Below are 24,379 nucleotides of genomic sequence, written 5' to 3' on the forward strand. Positions count from 1 at the left end.
CAGCTGCCTGCAGGCATCTAATGCAAATGCAACCGACGCGCGTGCATCCTGTTTAATGCACAGGCGGCCCGCAGATGTGCAAAGGCTCTGCGGTAAATAACACCGCTATCACGTTCTTTGATCGTTTGTTTTCTGCTCAACAGGATACGAGCAACGTTTCACACAATTTCTAATCTCCTCCGTCATTCACTGTTTATCAAGATGGCCACCCCCCTACCCATCGCAGCAAACACGCCGGCAAACAACGGGACGACTTATGCCACCATCGATCCGGATATTTACATTGTCAACAATAACCCCCAGCGGGCATTTAACCTCCGAATACTGGACCTATTACAAGCCTCGTTTATGGAAGACACCAAGGAGCAGCAGTTTCTGGACGTGGGTTGCGGCACCGGCGATTTCACTCGCGACCATCTTCTTCCACGCTGCACGCCACTTGAAAGGATGGTTGCGGTCGATGTCTCCGAGGACATGGTAGACTATGCTAAGAAGAACTTCGCCCATCCCAAGATCTTTTACGATGTCCTGGACATATCGGGGAACGGTGTGGCTGACTTCGTGGAGAGGTACGGTCAGTTTGATCGCGTCTACTCCTTCCTTTGCCTTCAGAGGACGAACAACCAAGAAGCGGTATTCAAAAACATCGGCGGATTGCTCAAGCCCGGCGGAGGATGTCTGCTTCTTTTCGGCGCTTCATCAAGCGGTGTGCGTCTAAATAAGACACTGGCAACAATGGATCATTGGAAAAAATACCGAAAGGTGAGGTGACATTCGTTCTCAATAGGACAGTCGATCAAGTTTTCTTGTTTTTTTTTATTTTCCTTTTGTTTTGAAACACTCGTTGTCGGATGGAAGGGAACTTTGCAGATTATCTTTCAAACACTGTGCTCAAAAACAACTACTTTACTTTAAATACACAGACACACACACGCCTAAACGGGTACTATTTTTTGTTTTAAGACCGCTACTGCAAAAACACTCAATGCAGACTTAAATCGTTTACACAGATGCGCGAAATCCCTATTTGACATGTAAGGGTGTGGGATTACAACATTTGATGTTTCGAGCACACTCTCTTTGACAGCCATTGTATAACTGCTTCGCGCTCATAGCGGTGCGGGCAACTGAGCAGGTGAACTAGTTCTGCCAATTATGTAGTCCCGTGAGCGCACTCAACTGTGGATCCCGTCTACGCAATTTTCAGGGGATGGGTCACGTTTTGCACTTTGCACATCGTTTAGGTCGTATCAGTGGTCCACCTTTTCTAGGGAAGGTCATCATTTCACAACGTTACAATTCATATGTGCATACATTATATTTCCGGTTTTTAACATCTTACAATCTGGGCCCACATAAGCTAATTAGGCTTGTACGTGGGGTGCGGCAGGTACATGCTCAGCTAAACACACACTTATGTTGAAATGAAATTTCTGTCTCTGGCAACCCAATAGCTTAATTGTAATAGTATGCATGTTGAACTCTGTTTTCAAAGTTTAGAACAAGATCAAACAAAATTTTTTATAATATTAAAGTTTGTTTTAACGTTCATTTACGAACTGAGTTCGAACAACCTATAATGAATGGCAATAAAATAACATCTATAATAGTAGACACCGCCGGAAGTGTGGTTCGCTTTATTGAATCTAATTTTCATATATAGTTAATTGACGTTTTGGTTACCTTTTATCCCTCAATCATACATTTTTTAAGTTGTTATTTTTTATTTTGTTCGATTTTTGCATTGAGTTATATTTTCAAGCAGTTCGCTAAAAAGTTAAAGGATGTAGTATTTTTTGTTGCCTCTCGATATTTCGTTTTGGAGCGCAGCTCTTTGTCACCCGATTTCGGATTGAGCGGCATCGCCGTCGCCGTCGCCGTCGACGCAACCGCACGTTGCATTATGGGACATTTCCCATCACGACGCCACAAAGGTCACGAGTGACGTCACGAAGGTCAATCCTGAAAGTCACGTGAAAGTCGTGACTACGTGATCTTCACTTGTGAAGGTCACGACTTTCACGAGGCCTTCACGAGGGACGTCACGAAGCTTACGAGTGACGTCACGAGGGAGGAGGGAGGGAGGAGGAGGAGGTGGAAGAAGGGAGAGGGAACTGAGAAGAATGAGAGGAGGAAGATGGAGGAAGAGGATGCAGGAGGGGAAGGGGAAGGAGGAGGGGGACGAGGAGGAGGAGAGGGGAGGGAGGAGGAAAAGGGGAGGATGAAAAGGCGCAGAGGAGGAGCATACCCTCCCCTACGTACCCTTACCTCCTCCTCCTCCTTAAGAGCTGCGCTCTGATTCGGCATTAGAGGGAATTCTTTCTGCATATACTTATTAAAATAAATTATTTTTTCGGTTCATGTTCTACGTTCTTAAATACCTTCTTTTAAATTATTTCGATTTTTATTGTCAGATATTTGGCACAGGGCCCTTAAATAGTTATTCGGTATTGTAATGCCGATTATCCTAAGGAATTATATATTATTCGAAGTACAGATCGGGAAACTATACCTTGAATATGAAACCTATGAGGCCGTCAGTATTATCAATTCCTTGCATACCAGTTCTATATGAATTTTGAATTTAGGATGGCGATCTATATACATTCCAATGTATTTTACATTGTCGATGTATTCTACTGCTTGGCAAGAACAGTTGTTACAGTTATACTGTGCTGCAGGGCTGTCAAACTTAGGCTTGCAAGGCACATGTGTCTCCTGTGTCATTGGCGTCTGCCATGAGCTCCAAATCTTTTAACAAAACCAACTGTAAACAACATTTGTTTTGACGCTGAGAATGGTGCAATAGGCTAAAATTGAAATATGGAAAATATCAAGTTCATACTCTATTTATTGATGCATACACACTTAAAGAATATTGGTTTAAGTAACGTGCTCAAAGTATACGGGATATGACAACGATTATGTATTAAAAACTTAGTTTCCTGAATATCTCAATCACCGGGATATTTCGTAATTCGCATGAATATTTTTATGGCTTCATTTTCGGCCACTAAGCAATTCAGCGAATGTCTTGTGAGGCTCATCGGCAAAACCCTGGGATTACCTCTAACTAACGGTTTCTTTTTTTTTTAATTGTTTAAATTAAAGAACCTGTTATAAACCATTGAAGCTAAGAAACACCCTCCTGGGAATATTGGTGTTGTCAAATCATCATCGAAGTCTGACAACAGGTTGGTCACTCTATCTTGTGTATCTAGGTAAGACATACCCAGTGGCGAGGCTCTCGTCCTGAAAGACTTCAGATACAGATTCAGTAGTTTCTTACGACCAATATCATCCTATGTAACATTCTCTGCACCCTCTGAACCATTACTCTCACTTGCACGCAGGTGTTTGAGAATACCACTCCCCCAAGTGGAGATTTGGTGAGCCGAGATGCCCTTCTGTCGTACATGTCAAACCTTCTGAAGAACGCCGGTCTAGTTCCAACCACCTGCGAGTTGCTGCAAGAACCACCCTCGCACTCAAGCCTCGAGGAAGTTACCGGTGAGGGCGGGCATATTACTCTCTCGTGACTACTCGTCTCTGACGTTTGATGGCTAAACAGGTGGCTAGATGCAGTATAGAGGTTTTTTGCGCGACACAGGGGACAATTACAAGCGAGTAGACACGGACAAGCGCAAAAAACCTTTTGCGCTTGTCCGTGTCTACTCGCTTGTAATTGTCCCCTGTGTCGCGCAAAGAACCTCTATACTGCATCATGAACCAACTAGGCCAACAACAAGTTTTAATTGGCTAGATGCATTAATGCGATTGCGTTTAGAACATCATGTTGCAGAAACGCAGGTGCTGGCGGGGCGGAAAAATCCTGATTGGTTGATAGGGTTATGACGTCACAGCCACGTTGCCTCGCGTGAGAATTTCAAACAACCCATAAGGCACACGATGAACGTGACGTCACACATGGAATGAAAGCGATTAAAATATGACATGTAATGCGAAACATAGGTCGCCGCCTCTCTGAACTTATTTCACTTTCTAAAGTGATTCGTTTGCCTTAAAGAAAAACTTTAAAGAATTTTAGGAGGATGCTTGATTCGAACCCACGGCCATTCGGATGCGAGCCAGACACGTCTCCGTCTAGGTCACACTGACTAATTTTTTTTTCTTTGGTACGAATAACAAAAACGGGACGCACAACGCAAAAAAAGTATGGGCTATTAAAGGATGGTCAACGTCATCATTTTAAATTCTTTCATATCCAGCCATGTTTTTAATTCCGGCACCCATTCAAGCACTACGAATTGCCCTTGGTACACGCTGCTAATTTGTACCACAAGTTGAACGAAATGAAAATGGACAGACTTCGGTGACAGTACGGTGTTCCGTACATCCATTCTAAATTTCCACATACCATATCAGCCAATGAGTATCATGAGATCATACGGCGCAGTGTCTCCAGACTCTGCTGGTGAGAAACGCAAAGATGTGCAGAAATTTCTAATTTTTTTTGTAGAGTGCGCAATAAAACATCCCAAAAGGAAAATAGCGTCCCAACATCGAATAAAAACATTGTCAACAATTTTAAGCTGTTGACATAATAAGCAGTTTTCAGTCCATAGTAAAAAAAATACCTTTTTCCCATAACCATACTTTGGTAGGGAGAACAGAACAGTGCAATTTAAAAAAAGAAAGCTTTAGCCCCGGGGGGAACGCCCATTTTCTTTACACGACAGAAAACATCGCCGGCCTCTGCATTCCCAATACAAAAACGCGATATATTCGCACTGGGAAAGCAATAATAAAAAGTTTTCGTGTTAATTCTTTTCTTGTCTTATTAGCGAGGTACTCCCCAAGGAAACCGGGCTGTTAAAAAGTTAAATGTGTCGGCGGCCTTTTTCAGAAACCCTACCAATTTGGGAGGGGGCTTTTAAAAAGAGGACGCAAGAAACGTGTGAATAAACGTAGGGCACACGTTTCCCTGGTATCTCAAAAAGAAAAAAAGAAAACGTGTTACTAACTGTCTGATAAATAAGTGGGACAGCCCGCACCCCTGTTGGCGGTGCTGCAAATGAGATTTGCCTGGCGCATTGCTACCCAAGTTTTATTCCAGATAAAAACTGCAGATATACAATTCAAACTTTTGAATATTGCGCATTGCACAATGCAAAAGTTGTAAGGTATATCAAAGCTTGGCTATCGAAAACAAATTACAGACAGATTCTCTGTTGAATATTGACAGGTCTCCGTGCGCCCATCGGTTAGCACGCCTGTCGATGTCCACCGCTACGTTCGACCAATATGCCATGCTGATTTTGAAGCTTTTTAAGGGCACGCCAAGGTAGTTGCAGGGCGTGCAACTTTATTGAATGTCTTCAAATTTCTCGGGAGTGGTTTCCCACGTTCCGTGCCAGACACCCCTGCACTTCTGGAAGTCCGCTGCAACACCTGCGGCTCGACAAAAGTTGCGCGTCAGTGCCAATGCATGACTCACACTTTTCTTGTCTGTGACGAAAAACACAACCTCGTCTCCATAAGCCACGACCTTGGTTTCCGTGCAGTGTAAAGTGTAACCAAGAACATTTGAACTTTCGATTATGCTTTAACAAAGCCGTCCTAGGTACTAAAAAAAAAAAAAAAAAAGCAACGGGGACAGCGGACATTGCTACCGCAGCGAAGACTTGACAGGGATGCTTTAAAGGGATACTGAAGCGAAACTTGAAATACACCTATTATGGTCAGAAATAGGTTCAATATGATCAATGATATTCATAAATCATAATCGCGCGTTTGTATTTTGAACGGATGGCTATATTTTTCACCCTGATGGGCCCGATTGGGCGCGCGCTCAAAAATCGGCCATCGGAGAGCGCGATGCGTCTTGGGATATTGGGCGCATTCGTGACGTCACTTGTGCCGGTCGGGAGAGGCTACGGCGTGAATGTTGTGGTTACGAGCGTTGCCACTTGGTGGCGCGTCGACGATTTACGACCTGTGACAACGTGGCCGTTTGAGATGTGCAAGGGCTGCACGCACGCTGCACCACGGGACCACGGCAAGTCGGCAACCACGGCAGCACTGACAAAACCAGCTCTGAGGCCGGACTCTCAAAGCGAATTAACGACGAAAAAAGTGCGTACGACAAATTTGAGAGAAAACCCGTGCTCTCAAAACGAAATTGTCGTAACCTTTGCGCAGGTTACGACAGAATCCTACGACAGCTCCGAAGCTGTCTTACGCAATTTTTACGATCAAATCAACAAGGCCGACAGCGTCGCTCAGTTACTTGGTATCGGCCACCAACGGACATTTATTTTTCTTCGTGCTCTTCTCGTGCGTCCCGACTTCAACCAGCAAGAAAAGGGGAAGGAGTACTTAAGTTAAAACAGACCACGACAATCAAGAACGCAGGATCGACAAACACACGAGAAGAGCTACAACAACCACGATTCTGCCGACCGAGCGAGCTCGGCAGAATATAGTAGGCCTAGCAGCAACATCGACTCGGCGCACCGTTGCTCCGGCGGTCCTTGGTCAAGACCGTCTGTCCATGACCGGCTGGCCTGCTGAATGGAATATGCCCGCGCGACCCTTGTGGACCCTTACCGGATGAGTAGTTTGATCCCTGAACTAAATTTCAGAGGTCAATATTTTCCCCTTGTCATCTCGATCTCCTTGTTTTCCGAGACAGCGGTGACGAACGCTGTCGTCGAAAAGGGACTCTCATTGATTCTATCTCCTTGTTTTGTGTGATATAGAACTCAAATAAACGCCATACGGATTACCTTGGCAACTCGGTATGTACACTCTGTTATTAGTATGCCATTTTTATTCTGACTCGACGCTACGTCAGTGTCGAGCTATAGCAGTTCGTGGGAGCTACGCGATGTCGGTCTAACCTTTCTTTGCCGAGTGTCATATCAGTATCGAGTTGCAATCGTAAAAGATCGGTCCAGAAGCGCTTACCGAAACGCGGTCTAACAGAGCGAATCCAGCACTTCGATCAAACGCGCATGTCCGCTCCGAGTGTGAACAGGTATTTGGCATTTGCGTGGCTCTTGCTGACACCCTCGTAGTTCAAACATATCCTTTTTAACGTCGGCTTGCAGCTCGCGACTCGCAGCAACTAATACCGGCCGTGCCAGAATCATGCTCGGGCCGTGTCGTGCAAAGAGCCGCAACGAGAACGAGCTCACTGTGGCCAACTACGCTTTAGCTTTCTCCGCCAAGGCTTTGCAGACGCGTTCAGGCCTAGGCGAATTCTGCCGGCACGCCGTATTGCCGCAGAACGGCGCTGCTATTTTGGCACAAGTGATGTCACGAGAACTTCCCCCCATCCACCAGATGAGAATTTGAAATCGTTTAATTATGTTTAAAATTAGTTCTCCTGTGTTTTACAGCGCAAAATTTATATTTCCGAGGTGGTGCCTGTCCCTAGCCCATATTTATGCAACAAGATCGGCGCTAAAATTTCGTTTCACTACCCCTTTAAGCTACGCCATTATTGCCTGCCAGGCTCGTGTAACATTCTGTATGCGTCATTTTAACGCCCTGCGATATTATTTTCTCTACGCCAACATGTGACAAAATTTTGATTTGAGCATCGTGGTGGACCGGATGGAACACTTTTTCTAAATCGATCTGAAGAATTGCGACTTGATTATTTTCACCGTATACATACTCCAACACACTTCTGGACACACAAACAGTGTTCTGGATTGTCTTGCTCCTTGCTCCACAGGTTTAATGTTCCCCAACAAATTCGCAAAAAAAAAAAAAAAAAAGACCGTCGGCAGTTTGTTTGCTACTATCTTTACAAATATATTACACTTCATATGACACAATGTAGATGGGCGATAACCATTCACAAAAGGCAGTTTGTCGTTACCGGTTCCTTTTAAAAGTAATGCAGTGTTGGCCGTCGTGAACGATTGCTGCAGGTTATTTGACCTGTATGTTTTTCGAAAAATCTCGAATAACACAATGGAAACAACATTGTACTGCGCTTTGTAAAATTCATATATAATGCAGTCCGGACCCGGTGTTTTACTTTGGTAAGGGCATCTATCGCATTGATAATTTTTGTCAAACTAATAATCTTTTCTAGCTCTTCACTTTGCGGCCGTTTAGGCCCGGCAGTAACACTATCAGTTTGGAAAGACCTCCGGTACCATTTAGCCTTGCAGGGATTTCTAAGCAACGTTCGATATTGTTCAGGAACGACGCGCTCTATTCCCTCTTTATCAGCGAAAAATCTATTGCCAAGTTCTATTTATAGAATTTTGTTTTCTGTCTGCGCATATCGCTTTTAATTTTTCAAGGGCATTTTGTGGGCTGCTCTTCAAGGAGGAACTTTTCTCTGCCAGAAAGCACCACTGCACGTTTATAACGATCCTGATAAATACTGTTCAATTTACCTTTTACGTTCATTATGTCCTTAGTTCCGTGGCAGGGATTGTTACTCTCATGTTCGTATAAAAGATACAAGCCAGGTTGAAGTTGTTTTTCTAGTTGGCGCTTATAAAAGTTGAGGGTGTTTGCTTTATTGATTGCAAACTGCATTACTTCCTGTATAAAAGGCTCCAGTGTCTGCTTTCTGGCCCGATTGTTAAGCAGTTTACGTGTCTCAGCCACAAAAAAAAATTTGACTTTAAGTAGCTGGGCATTCAGCTTCCACAGCCTCCAATCAATATGCTTTATTTTTCTGCCTAGTTCCAATTGTCACAGTGACAATGCAGTATTCCGTGAAAAACGTGGGTTTCGTTGCGTAGATCCTTAGCAAGTGAAGTAGGTCACTAGAACAGTATAACCTGTCCAGGCGGCGTGCGACCCACGTTGAATGTGCGTAAATTTAATATATTTACCGCCCGGTTGGAATTGTGGAAGATAAATCATGTCCCAGGAACACAGAAGGGGACGAACACAACACAACGTCTCAAGTTGAGACGTTGTGTTGTGTTCGTCCCCTTCTGTGTTCCTGAGTCTCGGGTTTTATTACCATGAATCATCACCAGCTCGCTTGTTTTTTAAGTATTATTTCAATAAATCAAGTCACTCTCCTAAACTACCTCGAGTAACAAGCGTTCACTCTTATCTAGTAGGCGCCTAGTAGGCGCTCTATCATTTAATTTTCAAACACAATTTTAAGGTCTCCAAAGGTCACCACCAGCCTATCACACCTTAAATACTTTCGCAATTGATTGAAAAAAAAAAAAACGCACAAATTTACATCGAGTGGAGCATATATTCAAATCACCCTCCACTTTGAGTCCGTATTCGAAAATCGCGCAGGACAAACAGTCCTGGAAGGTCAACTGTGAAAGATAAATCGCATAATTAAACAAACTCTTTTATGAAAAAAAAAAAAAAAAAAGAAACACTCCCCCAAAAAAGCCGTACATCAAGGCTGACACACACCTCGTATTTGCTAAAGAACAGACTTAAGGCGCGATGCACTTGTTTATCCGAGGACCGTTTTGTTTCCTGTATTGTAAAATAAATCAATATTTTTATCGTCAAGTAAATGTTGTAACTGATAATGCTTTTCCGAGAGTGAAAATCACGTAGTGCATTTAAACTGACAAAGCGAAGGCCTTCAATCATGCTTTAAGGGGGTGGCGTTTCTTGGTCCTGACGTGTCAGCGGCTTTCGTGACGATCGACTGTAAGCGCTTACTCGTGTAGTCCCGTGCTTGCATGGTCCAGCTGTTTACACTTTCCCTCGGCGCGGACCGTTGTCCTGTTGTAGGTGCACATGTCTTGGTTGTCTTCATGGTCTTTCAGGAGGTAACTCTTTTGTTTTGATTCCCTTGCACTTTAAGGAAAAATGGTGGAAAAAAGTAGCAACGGCGCGTCTCCCTCTCTTCTACTGACGCGCCCCCAAGCGGACACGAGAAAAGGGGAGGAACGAAACGTTTTTTTCCTTCTCCAGGCAGACGGGAGAAAGCTTTCGCCCACCCGACTCATATTCCGGTTTCGTTTTTCGAGCAGGTCGCGCACGTTGTTTAATAAATAGCTGTTGAGTTGATTGAGCTTCAGCGGCAGCGAAGGCCGCCTGTAATTCCGTCTTCTAGTCTAAAAGTGCAGAACATTTTGGTTGCATTGACGTTTTTATCACTAATTTTATCAAACGAGCAAACGAAGCCGCTAGAAACAGCGAAGTTCCGGAGCGGTGCCAGCAGCGCCACGCACACTAAGTAGGATGTCCGTCTCCGGATTGCGGGACTCACGCGGCACGGAACTACAGTAGCGAAACAACGCGGAACTGTGTCGACGTTTTCGACGTTATGGAAACCGCAGAAACTGCGTCCAAGACCGGCAGGTTTTGCTGCCGGCTGCCTGGGTGCCTTCCGTGCTGAGTTCGGTTCTGTTTTCCGATGCCGAGTGCGACCGGCTTTCAACAGGGTTCTGTATTTGTGCGTGTCAGCAACATAGCTGTAACATCGTGATGGCAGTGTTGTGGGTTGTAAACAGAAGACTGGAATTATCGCCGATATGACCGTGTGTTCGCGTATTAGTGGTGTAACAACAAGATGAGATCGTAAACTGTCGGGCATTGATGTTGCTGGTCGGGCCGTGATCGGAGGGAGCGGGGTGTCGCAGGTTGACATTCCGCTTTACATTAAAAAGTTAATACCACTTGAGGGATTACGTGCAATCGATCAACGTGCGGATAGTCATGTTGGAACGCTGGTCTGAACAGTATAAGCTCCTATCGTACAGTGGTCAATGTGACTGTCGGTTGTCTCTCGTCCCCGAGATCGATTACGCTCTGGGGCAAGGACAACAGTAGGAAATCGTGACGGAAAGTACATATATTTACAGTGCAGAATTTTAACATTAAAAAACGATAATAGGTAAAATCGAAAAAAAGCTACCCTTTATTTTGCTGTTTAAGTATACTACGGTTCTTGGAGGAACTGCCCCCCAAGTGGCGCGCTGGGATGAGCGCTAGAAGTTTTCGGGCTCGCCACGACGTAGCTCCGTACATTTAACACCTGCCGCAAGTTGCGGCTTTGACTGCATTCAAGTTGATCGAAACGCGATTTCTCAGCCCGTGAAGCATCACTTCCAGCTGGGTGAATATCCGCTCTACAGAGATCAATTCAAGACGGCAATGGCAGCTTTGCGCGAACAGCACAAATAGAAAAACAAACACTACAATAGAAATACAGGCTACGACATGCCGCGCGGGGAAGCAAACACATCGCTTCGAACCGTATTGGAGCGGCTTGATTTATTGACTTTCAAATAATTACGGCATGATCGAGCGTTTGCTTTTTAATAAGAGATTCATCCCCTGAGCCATTCAACATACTCTCAGAGGTATGACATTGCTGAAAAAAAATCAACAAGCTGAGAATATTTTTGATTGCTTATTCAGTCACCGAGAAATTCCGTCCGTTCAAAACGACCAGTATAAAAGACGGAAACGCAGAGCACGGGTGTAGTGTTCGGGTTAGTGTGGCGTTCCGTAGTATTGATATTTCTGTGTGCCGTATATGTGCTCAATGTATCTTCACCTGATGCTTCTCATATTCGTAATGTGTGTATAGCGCAATAGTGGCCCAAGCGCAATAGTGGCCTGAGGAAATCAAGATATTTTTTGTAGAACATGAATTCGGCGGTACCTAGCGCCAACTAGCCTCGCTACTTGCAATGGATGGATGGATGGATGGATGGATGCATGCGGCTGAGCCCTTTGGATCGGGCGGTAGCTTATGCCACCTACACATTTTGTTTTACCATTTAAGCTTAGAATGTTTAAATGTGAAATCTATATTCACTCCGCACTGCAAAGAAAGTGGGGCTATAAAACCCCCTTTCCATCAGCTAATAAGAAAATACCTAGTTTTCCCTCTCTTTCTGCCGCTATTCACTTAATCATTGCTTGGTAATCTCTACAGTCTTGAAATGCACTCTCCTTTCACTGTCTCTAAAACCCAATGACTTTAATAAATCTATGTTGTCTTCGGTAGGCATAAGGTGAAGCCCTTTACAGTAGATTATCAAGTGCTCAGCCGTCTCGTCCTCCTCTCCACAAGCAGTGCACACTGTATCCATTTCCTGGTACCTCGCTCTGTATGTTCTGGTTCGCAGAACACCCGTCCTCGCCTCAAGCAACAATGAGCTTCCCCTAGAATTGTCATAAATGCTTTCTTTGGCAATAACTGTTTTGTTTAATCTATAGCTTTCCAGAGCCATCTTTGTCTGCATTCCGTCTAGCCACCGATCTCTTTCTGTGGCCTTAACTTTCTACTTAACTGAGACCTGCTCTTCCATAGGTCCACTATAGCCTGAAAACTTTCCTCTTAATTTCCTAGTGCGCTGTCTCCACTTTGTGTCTATGCTCCTCATCTATAAATAGCTGAAAACCTTTCGTGCCCATTGGTCTTCATCCATTTGCCTCAACCGATCCTCCAATTCTATCTTGCTCACCGCTTCCCTGCTCTCAAAAGACGCCCATCCCATGTCTCCTTGTACTCCCTGGATTGGCGTTTTGCAATGGGCCCTCAAAGCCAGCCTACCTACTCCGCGCTGTTTTATTTCTAGTCTTGCATTCATTTCGGATTTCATGCATAGCACTGCGTTTCCAAAAGTCAAGCCACGGACCATGACCCCTTTCCTAATCTCTCTCACCACCCCATACCTGTTGTAATTCCAAAGTGCTCTATTTTTCATTACAGCTGTATTTCTGTTGCCCTTACCTATTATATACTTTTCATGCTCACTGAGATATTCTGCACCGTCACATATCCATACTTCTAGATACTTGTATTTACTAGCTCTCTCAACTGTAATATTCTGTATTTTCAGCCTCTCAATTTCATCATTGTTAAAAATCATGACTGCTGATTTTTCACTATTGAATTCTAAACCTAATTCCTCTCCTTCCTTACCACAGATGCTCATTAATTCCTGCAACTCTGTCCTGTTGTTAGCCATTAGTACAATATCATCCGCATATATCAATCCCGGAAAGGATTGCTGAGGTTTTCGGCCTAGCTTACTGTACGAAAGGTCGAATCCGAGCCCACTCTTCTCTAGTCTATCCTCCAATCCTCTCAGATACAACATAAACAGCAAAGGCGATAACGGGCACCCCTGCCTAAGGCCTCGTCTTATCTCTATTTTCCCCGTCGCCTTTCCTTCCCATGTTATAATCACCTCATTATCTTGGTAAATGTTCCTTAATAGGGCTGTTAGTCCTTCATCTAGGTTTAAGCTCTCCACTATGTCCCACAGGTTCCTTTGGTTCACATTGTCATAGGCACCCTCGATATCCAGAAATGCCAGCCAGAGCTCTCTGTTTTGTTTTTGCGCTATTTCTGTACACTGTGTTAGAGAAAATATATTGTCCTCCAACCTTCTATGTTTCCGAAACCCGTTCTGTAAATCGCCCAGTATGCCTTCGCAATCTACCCACTCGTCCAGTCTGTTCTTTATAATCTGCGGTTATGGGACGATAATTCCTAATATCAGACTTATTTCTCTTTCCCTTATATATCATACTCATCCTACTAAGCCTCCATTCATCTGGAATATTTCCTTATGTTATCATAGTGCTCACTACCTCCCTTAGTTTTGCCTTGGATTTAGGACCCAAATTCTTCATCAGCTTGATTGAGATCCCATCTGTGCCTGTCGACGTGCAACTAGGGACTCTTCGTTCCGCTTCTCCCCGTTCTCTTTGTCCAAAATCCGCGATGTCACAAGCTGGACTGCTACTTCCTTCGGTTCTCCTATCTTGCACATGTACCCGTTCCCGAAATTTCTCCTTCATCACTGCTCCTATATATCGCATCGCATCATCTCCCTCTAATTGATCTCCCTGATGCGAGAGTATGATTCTCTGTCTAGCTTGCGTCGTTTCGCCTAGTGAGTTCAAGTGCTCCCAAAACTTCTTAGCTGCGTTTCTATCGTTCTTGCTTACATTACTCATCCATTCCTCACCCTTTCTCTGAATTTTCGCATTGATCAAACTGGATGCCTCTCGGCGACATGTTATGAAAGTTTCCCATTTTCTCTTTACTTCCGTTTCTGAATCCCCACTGCGCTTGGAATACCTGTGTTCACTAGAGGCTTCTTGACGTTTTTGTATCGTTTGATCCCGCCATCTGCTTGACCCCGCCATCTGGTAACTAGCAATTTAACCTTCTTTCACGCTACGCGATAAACAGCGGCTTCGAGTTTGTTCTTTCGAGAGCGGCTTTTGGTTTCGCGGATTGAGTTTTCCCTTCTCAGTGATGTGCGGTTGACGAAGGAATTGTGACTGGAGGAATACCAAACGTAAGACGCAAAGTGCGCGAAGTAACTGGGTATCGGTTGTCTCCGTTTAACATCGCAGTGCCGTCGACGAGAAGACTGAGTAACTGCTTCCAAAACGCAAGTTTCTGTACCTGTGAGGGTAATCTGGCTTCGGAAATAAACACAGTTCGCGAAAAAGCTCGTGTTATGCTTCTATTTGCTGCTCCTCTCGTCCCGTACAAGAGACGTAGCGTCCTCGTCAAGCCTTGTTGGGCTCAATTTGCTCGATTCGGGGCCGCCATATTGAGATGCAAGCGACGGAGGAACTTTGCTCCCCTGCTTCAGGGACGAAAGTTTCTCCCTTTCGAAAGGAACATAGGTTACAAGACCGTTCCTCCCCTAAAGGAGGACTATCCATACCATTTTTTCTAAAAGTGTGGCCCTTGGTCACCCGGTGTAGTTGGAGTCAGTTCTTTTGTTGCCTCGTTGCCACAGCCGGCGTTCTCGTTGGCAGTTAAGTTGTCGTTTTCTTTTGTGGCCCCAGATGTGTCTTCCTGGTTTTGCGGATGCGTGTCTCTTTCTGTTCCGGAACCTCCTGGTAGGGAGAGCAAGTTGACGGCAGTAGCACTTCCGGTTGACCCTACTTGACTTTCGGGCTGCACAATTTCGGTTACGTGCATGAACTGTTCTAGGTTTTATTGTGCTTCCTCTGCAGTTCTCCTCAGTGCGAACGCATACATAGAATAGCGGTCGCTACTGTCGTGTCCGAATTTATTGCAGCCCCGATATTTTGGTGCTTGGCACTGTCTTCAAATATGACCGACCCTTTTACACCGTAAGCAGAATGGTGGTCTACCAGGCATGATTAAAAGAAACTGCACACCATAGATCTTGATCATGTGGGGCAGGTCCGAGAGGTGGTGACTGGGTCCTGTGGCGTTGGACTACTTCTCGGTTCATGGTTTCCATATTTTCCATGCCGGGGATTCGCCAGTTTTTCTGACGATACTTCGAACTTTGCCGAACGGCTCAAATTCCACCGCGACAAGTCTGTCTTCTAAGTAGGATAGAAATAAAAAAAAAACAAAAAAACTTTGCCTCGATGTCCTTGTCGTTGGGCTCCAGCACCAGGCACTTCTTTCCTTTCATCTTGAGCTGTCCTGCTTGGTCCACCTTCTCCGTGGCTGCCACGCCTGCAAATGTGGCCTTCCAGATGTGGCTCATTTGAAATTGGCCGACTAAGATTACTTCGGCCAAGTCGACGATGTCCTTGAGTTCGTCTGACAAGCCAATGACTCGGTGCCGTCGGCCCGTTAAATCCGCGTGCAAGAAAACGGAACTCCTACACATCTTTCTGTTTGGAAAACGGGGCAGCAAAATACAGTACTCATCGGCGCCGCTGGTCGCCGCATTGATGCTACCTCGGCTTGTCGGGGCCGGTCACGCGCCGTTATCAGAGCTCATGATTCTTCCGTCTGCTCTCGTCATAAGAGAACTCGGGCCACGCCGACGCGCTTGCAGGGTTTGGGAACGAGTGGCGGTTTATATGTTTAGCTATCGTGTTCCACTCTTAGGGCTCATTCACACTGGAAGCGGATCCGCGTTCGCAAAGCGGTTGCGAACGCGGTTGTATAAGGATTCAGTACAATTGCACGCGCACACGATGACATCAAATGCGCGTGCAATTGCACTGGATCTTTATACAACCGCTTTCGCAACCGCTTCGCGAACGCGGATCCGCTTCCAGTGTGAATGGGGTATTAAAGGCGAAGCTTAAGCGTTCTGCTGTTATTTTCATACCTGATATCTTTGCTTCGACGATACAGTTAAATGAGACTGCCTCAAATACAACGCCACAATAACTATTACTGTAGTCACTGACGGCTTAAGAAACGTGGGGCGTGGCTTATAATGTTCACTCTTCTTCGTGATCGGTAGTTGGCGGCTTCTTATCGGCAAATGCTGCAATCAAATTGACTGAGGAGCGATAATGAGAGGTTCCAAACTCGTCACTTCCCGCGTTTCTTAAACTGTCAACGACTGTAGTTTCACTTCTTTGCATATACGCAAAAGGAGGAGAAGGAGGAGGAGGGGCGTACGCTTCCCTCCGTACCCTTGAATCCTTCTCCTCAAAAGCTGCGCTCTAGTTTCGCATTGCAGAGATTCGTAAATGTCTTTCACTTTATTTGTTGCTGTTGTTTTCAGGGTTTTTGATGACCGTGAATTGCCTTTCGGCACTCGTGACAGAAGAGGAGAAGCCCCTCCTCCTCGAAGACGTCACCGAATTTACAGCCAGGTTGTGGGCTGGCAAAGAGGCCGGTTCCTCACCCCTCCCCTGTTGCATGTTTCTGGTGCGCGCCCACAAACCAGGACCTTAAGCGGTGTCGTGCTAACACCTGCTTACATCCGTGCTATCTAGAAGCTGTTGGCTCAACACCTTAATTCTAGTGCTGTCGCTCACAGTTTACTTATTGTTGTTTTGCCTATCCCGCACTGACTGATGTAGAGCAACTGCTCCGTGTTGACGGAGAAAGATGTTATACAGGTTAGAAAATAAAAAAGGCCTAACAGGTGATACGCGTGATATCTTCGTTTAGCACGCTTTAATAAACGTGTGTTTGTGCTTCAACTTTCTTATATTCTTATGATCCGTTTTTACGAAGTCTGACCTCAACTGACACTGCGATTCGACAATGCCAATCGAGCAGCGGCAAAAGTACATCGTCACGGCGTTCGATCGTCTTTGTGCGTTTCTTTCAGTGGTTAAACCAATCCCTCACAGAACGAAGCTCAAAATGATGGGGCAATCACTGTGCTTCATTATTCTAGCTGGGAACTGATGTTTGTAAGTACCCACACTTCGAGAAAAAGTCTGACCAACGTGGATGGAAAACACTTTGGACGCCAGTCTGGAAACAGTGGGTACGCCTCTGCAATGCTCGACTATCAGACGATCTACCCACGCGGGCAGCGAGATGGCGGCGCCCAGAAGCAATACTTGTAAACGACTAAAGGAAACGCGCAAATACGACGGGCGCCATGACCATGCAGTTTTAACGCTGTCTTTGAAGCTCCCTCTGTAGCACGTAGCTTGAGTACCGGTGGCCTCGTTCGTCCTGAAACTACCATTGTATATAGGTGGAGAGAAATCTAGCGGGAGCACAGCAAGGCCGCGAACAAAATCCTTCTTTGGTCACCCGTATGGTGCCTGACAAGCGTCTCTAACTGATATGTGTTTACCGCGCCTTTTTTTTTAAAAAGTTTTTTAAGCAATTATTTTATTTTGGTAATTTCGTCATAGATCTGTCATTCTGTCGACGGCCGCGATCCTGGCGGTGTCACAGGCGGGGTGATGGATGCAGCAGACACCCAGTTCTGCTCCACATCGCTTTCAAGCTTTACAGACCACGGACATTTTGGCAACCAGGAAGGAGCTGGGGCTTCGCGACTGCTGTGACACTCGCAGTGGTCGCGTCTGTCCTGTCTTCTGTATCGTTATGCAGTTTCCTACCCTTTTTTCGGCGATTTGTTTCATGTTTACCACTCGCATCCTCTTGTAGTTTTAGACTGTACTTCTAGCACCAACGGCCAAAATCGCGACCTCGGACAACCTGACGTTTCTGCTTCCATGAAGTAATTTAATGCTACTTGGAGACCCCATTTGGTACATTGTTAGGATATAGGACGCTAAACGCACTAGTTAAGGTGGCGTTCCAGGCAGTGTATACCCATAAGCTTGGCTCAAAGGCCAGCTAGCGTTCAAAGTGTCGTCACTGCCTCAGTGAACCGAATCACTCTTCGAGTTTCCGAGCTTTCTCAAACGCAAGTTCACAAAAAAAAAAAAAAAAAAAAAGAGGAAAACGGAGAATTTTGTGTAGCAAGGTCTCGCCTGGCTAAGGTTGGGATGCAGAAACAAGAAGGAGTGTACGGTACGTTCCCATAATGCGGTGCGTTCGAAAGAACACAAATGGTAGGAAACTGAATGTTTCTTTCTGTATACAAAATGTATTACGACAACCAGACTTGTACACGTTACAAAAAGTAAGGAATTACATTTACAATTACCCATAACCTAAATGTAACTAATCTCAGTTACAATTACACTTCAATAAAAGTAAGTGATCGGTTACCTCAAAAATTAATCAATTACTTTCGTGGCGCTACTTTCGACTTTCAAACCTATTGTTCTATGGTAAAAAACAAGACACAAATGTTATGGAAGCGTTTACTGATGCCGCAACTCACACATTTATGACCTTGAGCAACATCTGGCTCTCAAAACGTCTCATATCGGACGTCTTGCTCTCTTTTCTATGTGGAGATGTCGTCCACCTCACTAAACACCTTTTCGATCCACCTCTTTCCAAACAAGTGCTGCCACTTGGACGCGCGACTGAGTGGCTAGAAAACAACGCGTTCGCAAGGCCTCACCAATAGACCGATCTCACAGCTAGTTTGAGTACGCCACCGCTGCCGACATGCATCGTGGGAGCTGTAGTCTTTCTGCACGCGCGACAACCCTGCTGGAGGTCTGCGCGAGCAGAGCACGAGGCGGCATGTGCTCTCTCGTGAACTGGCGTCTGCCTCCTACGAACTACAGCTATGGCGGCGTCACGCATGCGTGGAACGCTTGGTGGGATTGGTCTATTAACCTGCTCGACACCCAAAACGACAGCTAGATCGCGTTGGCTCTTCAAGATGCTGTGTCCTATCTAGAGCTCCACCAAAGATCGCTTTTCTCCCCAGTGTATTTATTTATTTATTAAGTTCTTTAGGTCCCAAAGACATTACAGAGAGGAGTGGACCAAAGTAGCACATGTATACTCTTTTCAAATTGGCGCCGCCATCTTGAATTGTCGTCACTTCCTGTAACGCGAAAGCAATGTTTTGCCGTCGCCTCGGCAACAGAAGACATTCAGTATATAAGCGTAACTATCACACATTCTCGTTTCGCCTCCGCTCTATATTTTTTGTTACTATTCACAGGCTGAAAAATTTTATTATTTTTTTTCATCGCCCATTCCGAACACGCCTATTAGGTGGTTGGGGACTAGAGTATACGAAAGAGGTCTGTATTATGAGATTAGGCAGGTTAGCACAACACAAAACTTAAAAACGCAAAAAAAGAAACAGATTTGGCTACAAAATTGTGTAGATTATCTTGGTCTCTAAAGTTAATACAAAGCCAAAAGAATAAAGGGACAACAAAAAAATAGAAGGCGCGCACTGATCCGCTACACCAGCTCACGTGCACTATGACTTTTTTTCATTTTTTTTTTTTGAAGGAAGCATTTGGAACCCGGTAGTTTGCCTAATATCTTTTCCACGGAGAGCCCGGTTCGTTGTATCCTTGCGGACGAGTAGGCTGACGAGCTACTATTAGCAAATATTAAAAAAAAATATATTTGAGTCGAGGTTTTAGGTGACGTGAAGAAATAATTTTAGCATCTAAAAAATGCGAGGCTTAGCGCTTTGTAAATGCAGGTGAAAGTGTGATTCCAGCAAAAAATATGTATATATTATATATGGGTGGTTTCATTGGGATTCAGGCAACTAGGGGCAGTCGTATTTTTTTTATTTTGCTTCAAATTTTTGTATCTTGTGGCGTATGTTTTTAAGAAGAACAATCCTTTTTATTTTAATGTCCTGACATGTTTAGTTTCTGAGAAAAAAAAATCTAAAAGAAGCGGGAAACAACGACGAGGTTTTGATGATTGCGTCTGGCGTTTTTGAATCACTCTCAATCTCAAAGTATTAAAAAGAGAGCGTCAGTATGTTTTAGTGTAATATATATGCAAGTAAGTAAATTGACATTATAACTACTATTTTTATTCGTAGCTCCAATGTTCTAAAAATCCCCACACATGCCTCCGCGAACAACTGTGACCTAAATTGCGGATTTTTTTGAGTCCACTATATTTAGTACCGCTTTCAAAATAATACCACGTGTATAACCTTTCATTGCCTTCCACATTATGTAAAGTTTGTGTCTTAATCACGTACGAGTACCGAGAAATAAATTATGAAACAGAAAAAGTTTTAACTTTTCGTTTAATTTCAGCACGGTGTAAAAAAAGAAAACACGTTTTTTTTAATATTTTCTTTTGCGTCGCGCTTTTTTTACATTTTTCTTTTAGCCAGCGTACATTTTGTTAGAGATATATGCACTAGTTCAGAGTTTTAGGCCTCGAAATATGCTAAAAAATACTGATGGTGGGTTTATGGGTAATAGCTCTATATTTTATTCTTTATTATAATAATCTAAGGGACGTAGAATACATAATCATTTAAAAGACAATAATTTAGTTAGGCGTATTATAACAAGTTTGCAATTCCAAACGTCTGAACACTATAAAATCGCAACTGCCGAAGGCGGGTTTTCAGACAATTTCAGCAACTAAGTGACTATGCCGCCACTGAGGGGCTATGTCGACACTGCTACCTCCACGGTACTTTATGAATGTTTACGAGGAAGATACTGAAAGAAAACGCTCGTTTTTATCATTGAAAGAAGACCGCCACAAAGTGGTTTCTCGGTCAAGGGCGTTGCTTGAGAATATACTTGGGTCCTACTAGTGCCAGTAGACTCAGGAGTTTACTGACTTTACAGGACTGTAAAGTGCAAAAATACTCCAAATGAATATCGTTGCACCACCCCTTTAACTGTTCAACGTAAAATGTTCTTCGCTGTTTGCTTCGTAGGCGTTGAATGCGGACACAGTTTATCAACAATGACGCAAAATCGAGCTTACTAATCAGCAGCGACACCCGTCGCTGCTCGTTAAGACAGCGTTTTCTGGTTGGCCAGCAATGGCCATATATATATATATATATATATATATATATATATATATATCAGTGTGTCGAACCGAAAAAAATACGGGTTCGGTTACGGTTCAGGCTCAGGTAAATTTATTTTCTTCCGGTTCAGTTCCGGTTCGATTAATTCAATCCGCGAACCGGTTCGCGAACCGGTTCGGGGCGCTAAACCGGTTCGCGAAGCGGTTCGGAAATTATAAAGGACAAATTGCAACATCAAAATAAATTAAAAATAAAACATCTGAAATCAGCACATACGAAACGGGATACATCGTAGTGTAAGGCTCAGGGATTTCTACCAGGAATGGTTTCTTTATATGCACTCAAAGGTTACCTCACAGACGTTTACGCATTCGCACTTCATCTAATTGGGCCCGACGCAGTAGCTGTAAAATCCGCGACCTCCTAACAAACCCACTTACAAGTAGAACTCGCTAACTATCCCGCCACCTCGGCGTGTAAGCAATTGAAGGAACAGTGGGGAGAAAATACAGCTTTCTTTATTTGAACTAGCCTTCGGTAACTCAAATTAGACCCTTAAAGAAGTTTTCATTAAACAAGATACGGACTATGAAAAACACTTCTCCGAACGCAACGCCAGAAGGACGTAATAGGATAAATATTAAAATAGAAGAGTTCGCTGTCTCACAAAAATAAAATCCCGTGACGCGATTTTTTTTTTTTTTTGCACAGCCTTTTAATTATTTTTCTTCCGTGCAAGCCGGGACCAGTGCAATACTGGTTCCTATGTCATGATTCATGGATGCAGCGTTTGTCAAGATTCATGGATGCAGCGTTTATATTCCTAAGACTGAGTGGAGAAGAAAAATATGTAAGCGAGGTGTGTGTCAGTTGACGGCACTTAAAAAACACATGGCAGTGATAGCACATTCATTGTCAACAGCGCGTGGCCGAACCGTTTTCACATGAGCCGGTAACCGTTATTTTTTTTCCGGTTCAGTTCCGGTTTGGGTTCATCGCGATAACAATATAACGGTTCGGGTTCGGGTTCAGTTCCGGAAAAAATACCGGTTCGGTTCCGGTTTTCGGTTCGGTTCGGTTCCGGTTCGACACCCTGATATATATATATATATATATATATATATATATATATATATATATATATATACTGTAAACGACTTAATTTTCGCGAATTTCGCGAAACGCTTAATTACATTTCGCGAAAAATAATTTCCGCTAACAATTCCGGTAATATCTAAACACATTGGAATCTATATTGAGATACCACCGCGTCGCAAAAATTAGAACCCGCAAATAATTCCAGAACTTCAGGTTTGACCTAAATCGCGAAGTATTGAGCCTGCGAAAAAAAAAAAAAAAGAGTCTTTACAGTTTATATAAGGGAAATGAGTGAAGATTGATAAGTGCAGCCGTAGTAATATTGTGAGCGAAGAGGAAGAAGGTAATTATTGAATTTATTGCATAAAATGTTACAATTACGTAAAAAAAAAATATATATATATATAATAGTGTAATACTAACTCGCTGCTTGCCGTGATTTCTTCGGGTATATCTGGAGTTGGCGACAGGCCCCGCAAGAAAACGTTTAATAAGCACAATGAATGCTCTGAGGTCTTTGGATGGGCATATTGGAGATCCGAGCGATAGCGATCGTGCGGTGTTTCCGACCTACTGCACAAAATGCATGCTTATATTATACGTTTACTAAAAATTAAAAAAAAAAAGAATGACATACATTTCAGAATTTACATTTTTGAAACTTGTTTAAGCCGATTTTGTGCCTGAATAAAAAGATTCCATAATTTTGGGCATGTATCCATTGAAACGGTTTTTAAGGTCCATGTTCGAACTATAGCGTCGGTAAACAACTTTATAATCCACATTTCGGGTATTTTTATACGGAATTGTGAAGCAGATACTCAAAACAAAAATCAAACCATCGCCACAATAGCCGCCGTATCCTCCGTGACCACTGTAACCACCGTCACCTCCGCCGTATCCGCCATATTCGCCGTCACATTCACCATATCCTCCGCACCCACCATGCCATAACCGCCATATGCATCATGTCCACAGCCGACATAGCCCGCTATATCCAGCATATCCTCCGTATTCACCGCGCCCTCCATAGCCATCGTATCTTCCACGGCCGTAATACGCCCTCTGGTTGTCGTAGTGGTGGGTCACAGCGTGTCTGTAGCCTCCGTGACCTCCGTAGCTCCTATATTCGTATCCGGCCTGAGCCACGGCAATGACAACCATCAGGAGCAGGCTGCACAGCTACAATTTAAACAAAGATGTTTCACATCAATTCCAAAGATCAATATTACTGTAAAACCTACTTTGTCGGAGCCAAAATTTTGCGAAGACTTTACAGCGCCGGGTGTAATTATTATTTTGCAAAAAGTGCAAATTCACGACAGGAATACAGGTGCAGAATGAAAGTGTTCTCCAATGGCTTTATTTCTTAAGTAATAATAAAACTGATCCCTACAAAAAGTTTGAGCCCGCGGGGGTAATTTTGTTGCTGTTTTGTTCATAAAAATAAAACAATTAAAAACTCTAACAATTTTTTTTCGGAATTATATTTGGTTACAAAGGATTCTATCACACCAATGTCTAGCCACAAAAAGTATCGATAAACATGTATAAATTATCTGCTTCGACTGCGTTTCCAAAGCTGTGGATACAAAAAAAAAAAAAGTCCAACGTTCTTGATAAGCCCATCAGAGTCGATCCGTCGTACATGCCACTCACAAAAGCCTCCATTTCTTAAGGAGGAGGTGCCTTCAAAGGCGCCGCGAATGGGTCTGAATTCTACCTAGAATCGGAAACTACAGGCTCTTGAAAAGAATACATCACATGATCACATGATGTATCAAAGTTGTGGATGGCAGCACCGAAACGTGCATACAAGTTGCAATTGATTTTGTCTTGACTGATACCTTTAAAGGGATATATACTACAACAAAATTTCGGCTGTTAATTGTTTGGCCCATACCTATTAAATTAAGCAATATCACATCGGATACACCAATGTCTTGTTCAAAAAAAGACACGAAAAGAAATTTTAAAACAAATTAAACGATTACCAAAGAGCACCTGGTGGATGCCGCTAATGCCTCGTTTGTAATACCCGTCTAGGAACCTTGACAGGTGTTTACGATAACTGTCTCGTCTCGAACTACACACAATTTGAACCTGACATGATCCCGAAAGCTCTACGTCCAGCACAAGAAAAGAGGAGAAGGAGAAACTCCCCACTCAAAAGGACCCTCCTTTCTATGTACCAGGCGTCGCTATTCTCCCAATACGGGATTTTAAAATTCTAGCTAGTCACTCAAAATTCACAAAAAAGCAGATTTGCG

General features: G+C 43.9%; 1 protein-coding gene across 1 annotated transcript; it reads left to right on the forward strand.

Moving 5' to 3' along the window:
• The first annotated feature begins 201 nt into the window (after positions 1-201).
• LOC115309283 (juvenile hormone acid O-methyltransferase-like) lies at positions 202-16,588 on the forward strand. Its single transcript, XM_029967483.2, has 3 exons — positions 202-762; positions 3,354-3,510; positions 16,416-16,588. Exons 1-3 carry the CDS (start codon positions 202-204, stop codon positions 16,586-16,588), a joined length of 891 nt encoding a protein of 296 aa, XP_029823343.2.
• The last annotated feature ends 7,791 nt before the right edge of the window (positions 16,589-24,379 follow it).

The sequence above is a fragment of the Ixodes scapularis genome, unplaced genomic scaffold (genome assembly GCF_016920785.2).
Source record: "Ixodes scapularis isolate PalLabHiFi unplaced genomic scaffold, ASM1692078v2 PGA_scaffold4__175_contigs__length_147842914, whole genome shotgun sequence".
Taxonomy (NCBI): Eukaryota; Metazoa; Arthropoda; class Arachnida; order Ixodida; family Ixodidae; genus Ixodes; species Ixodes scapularis.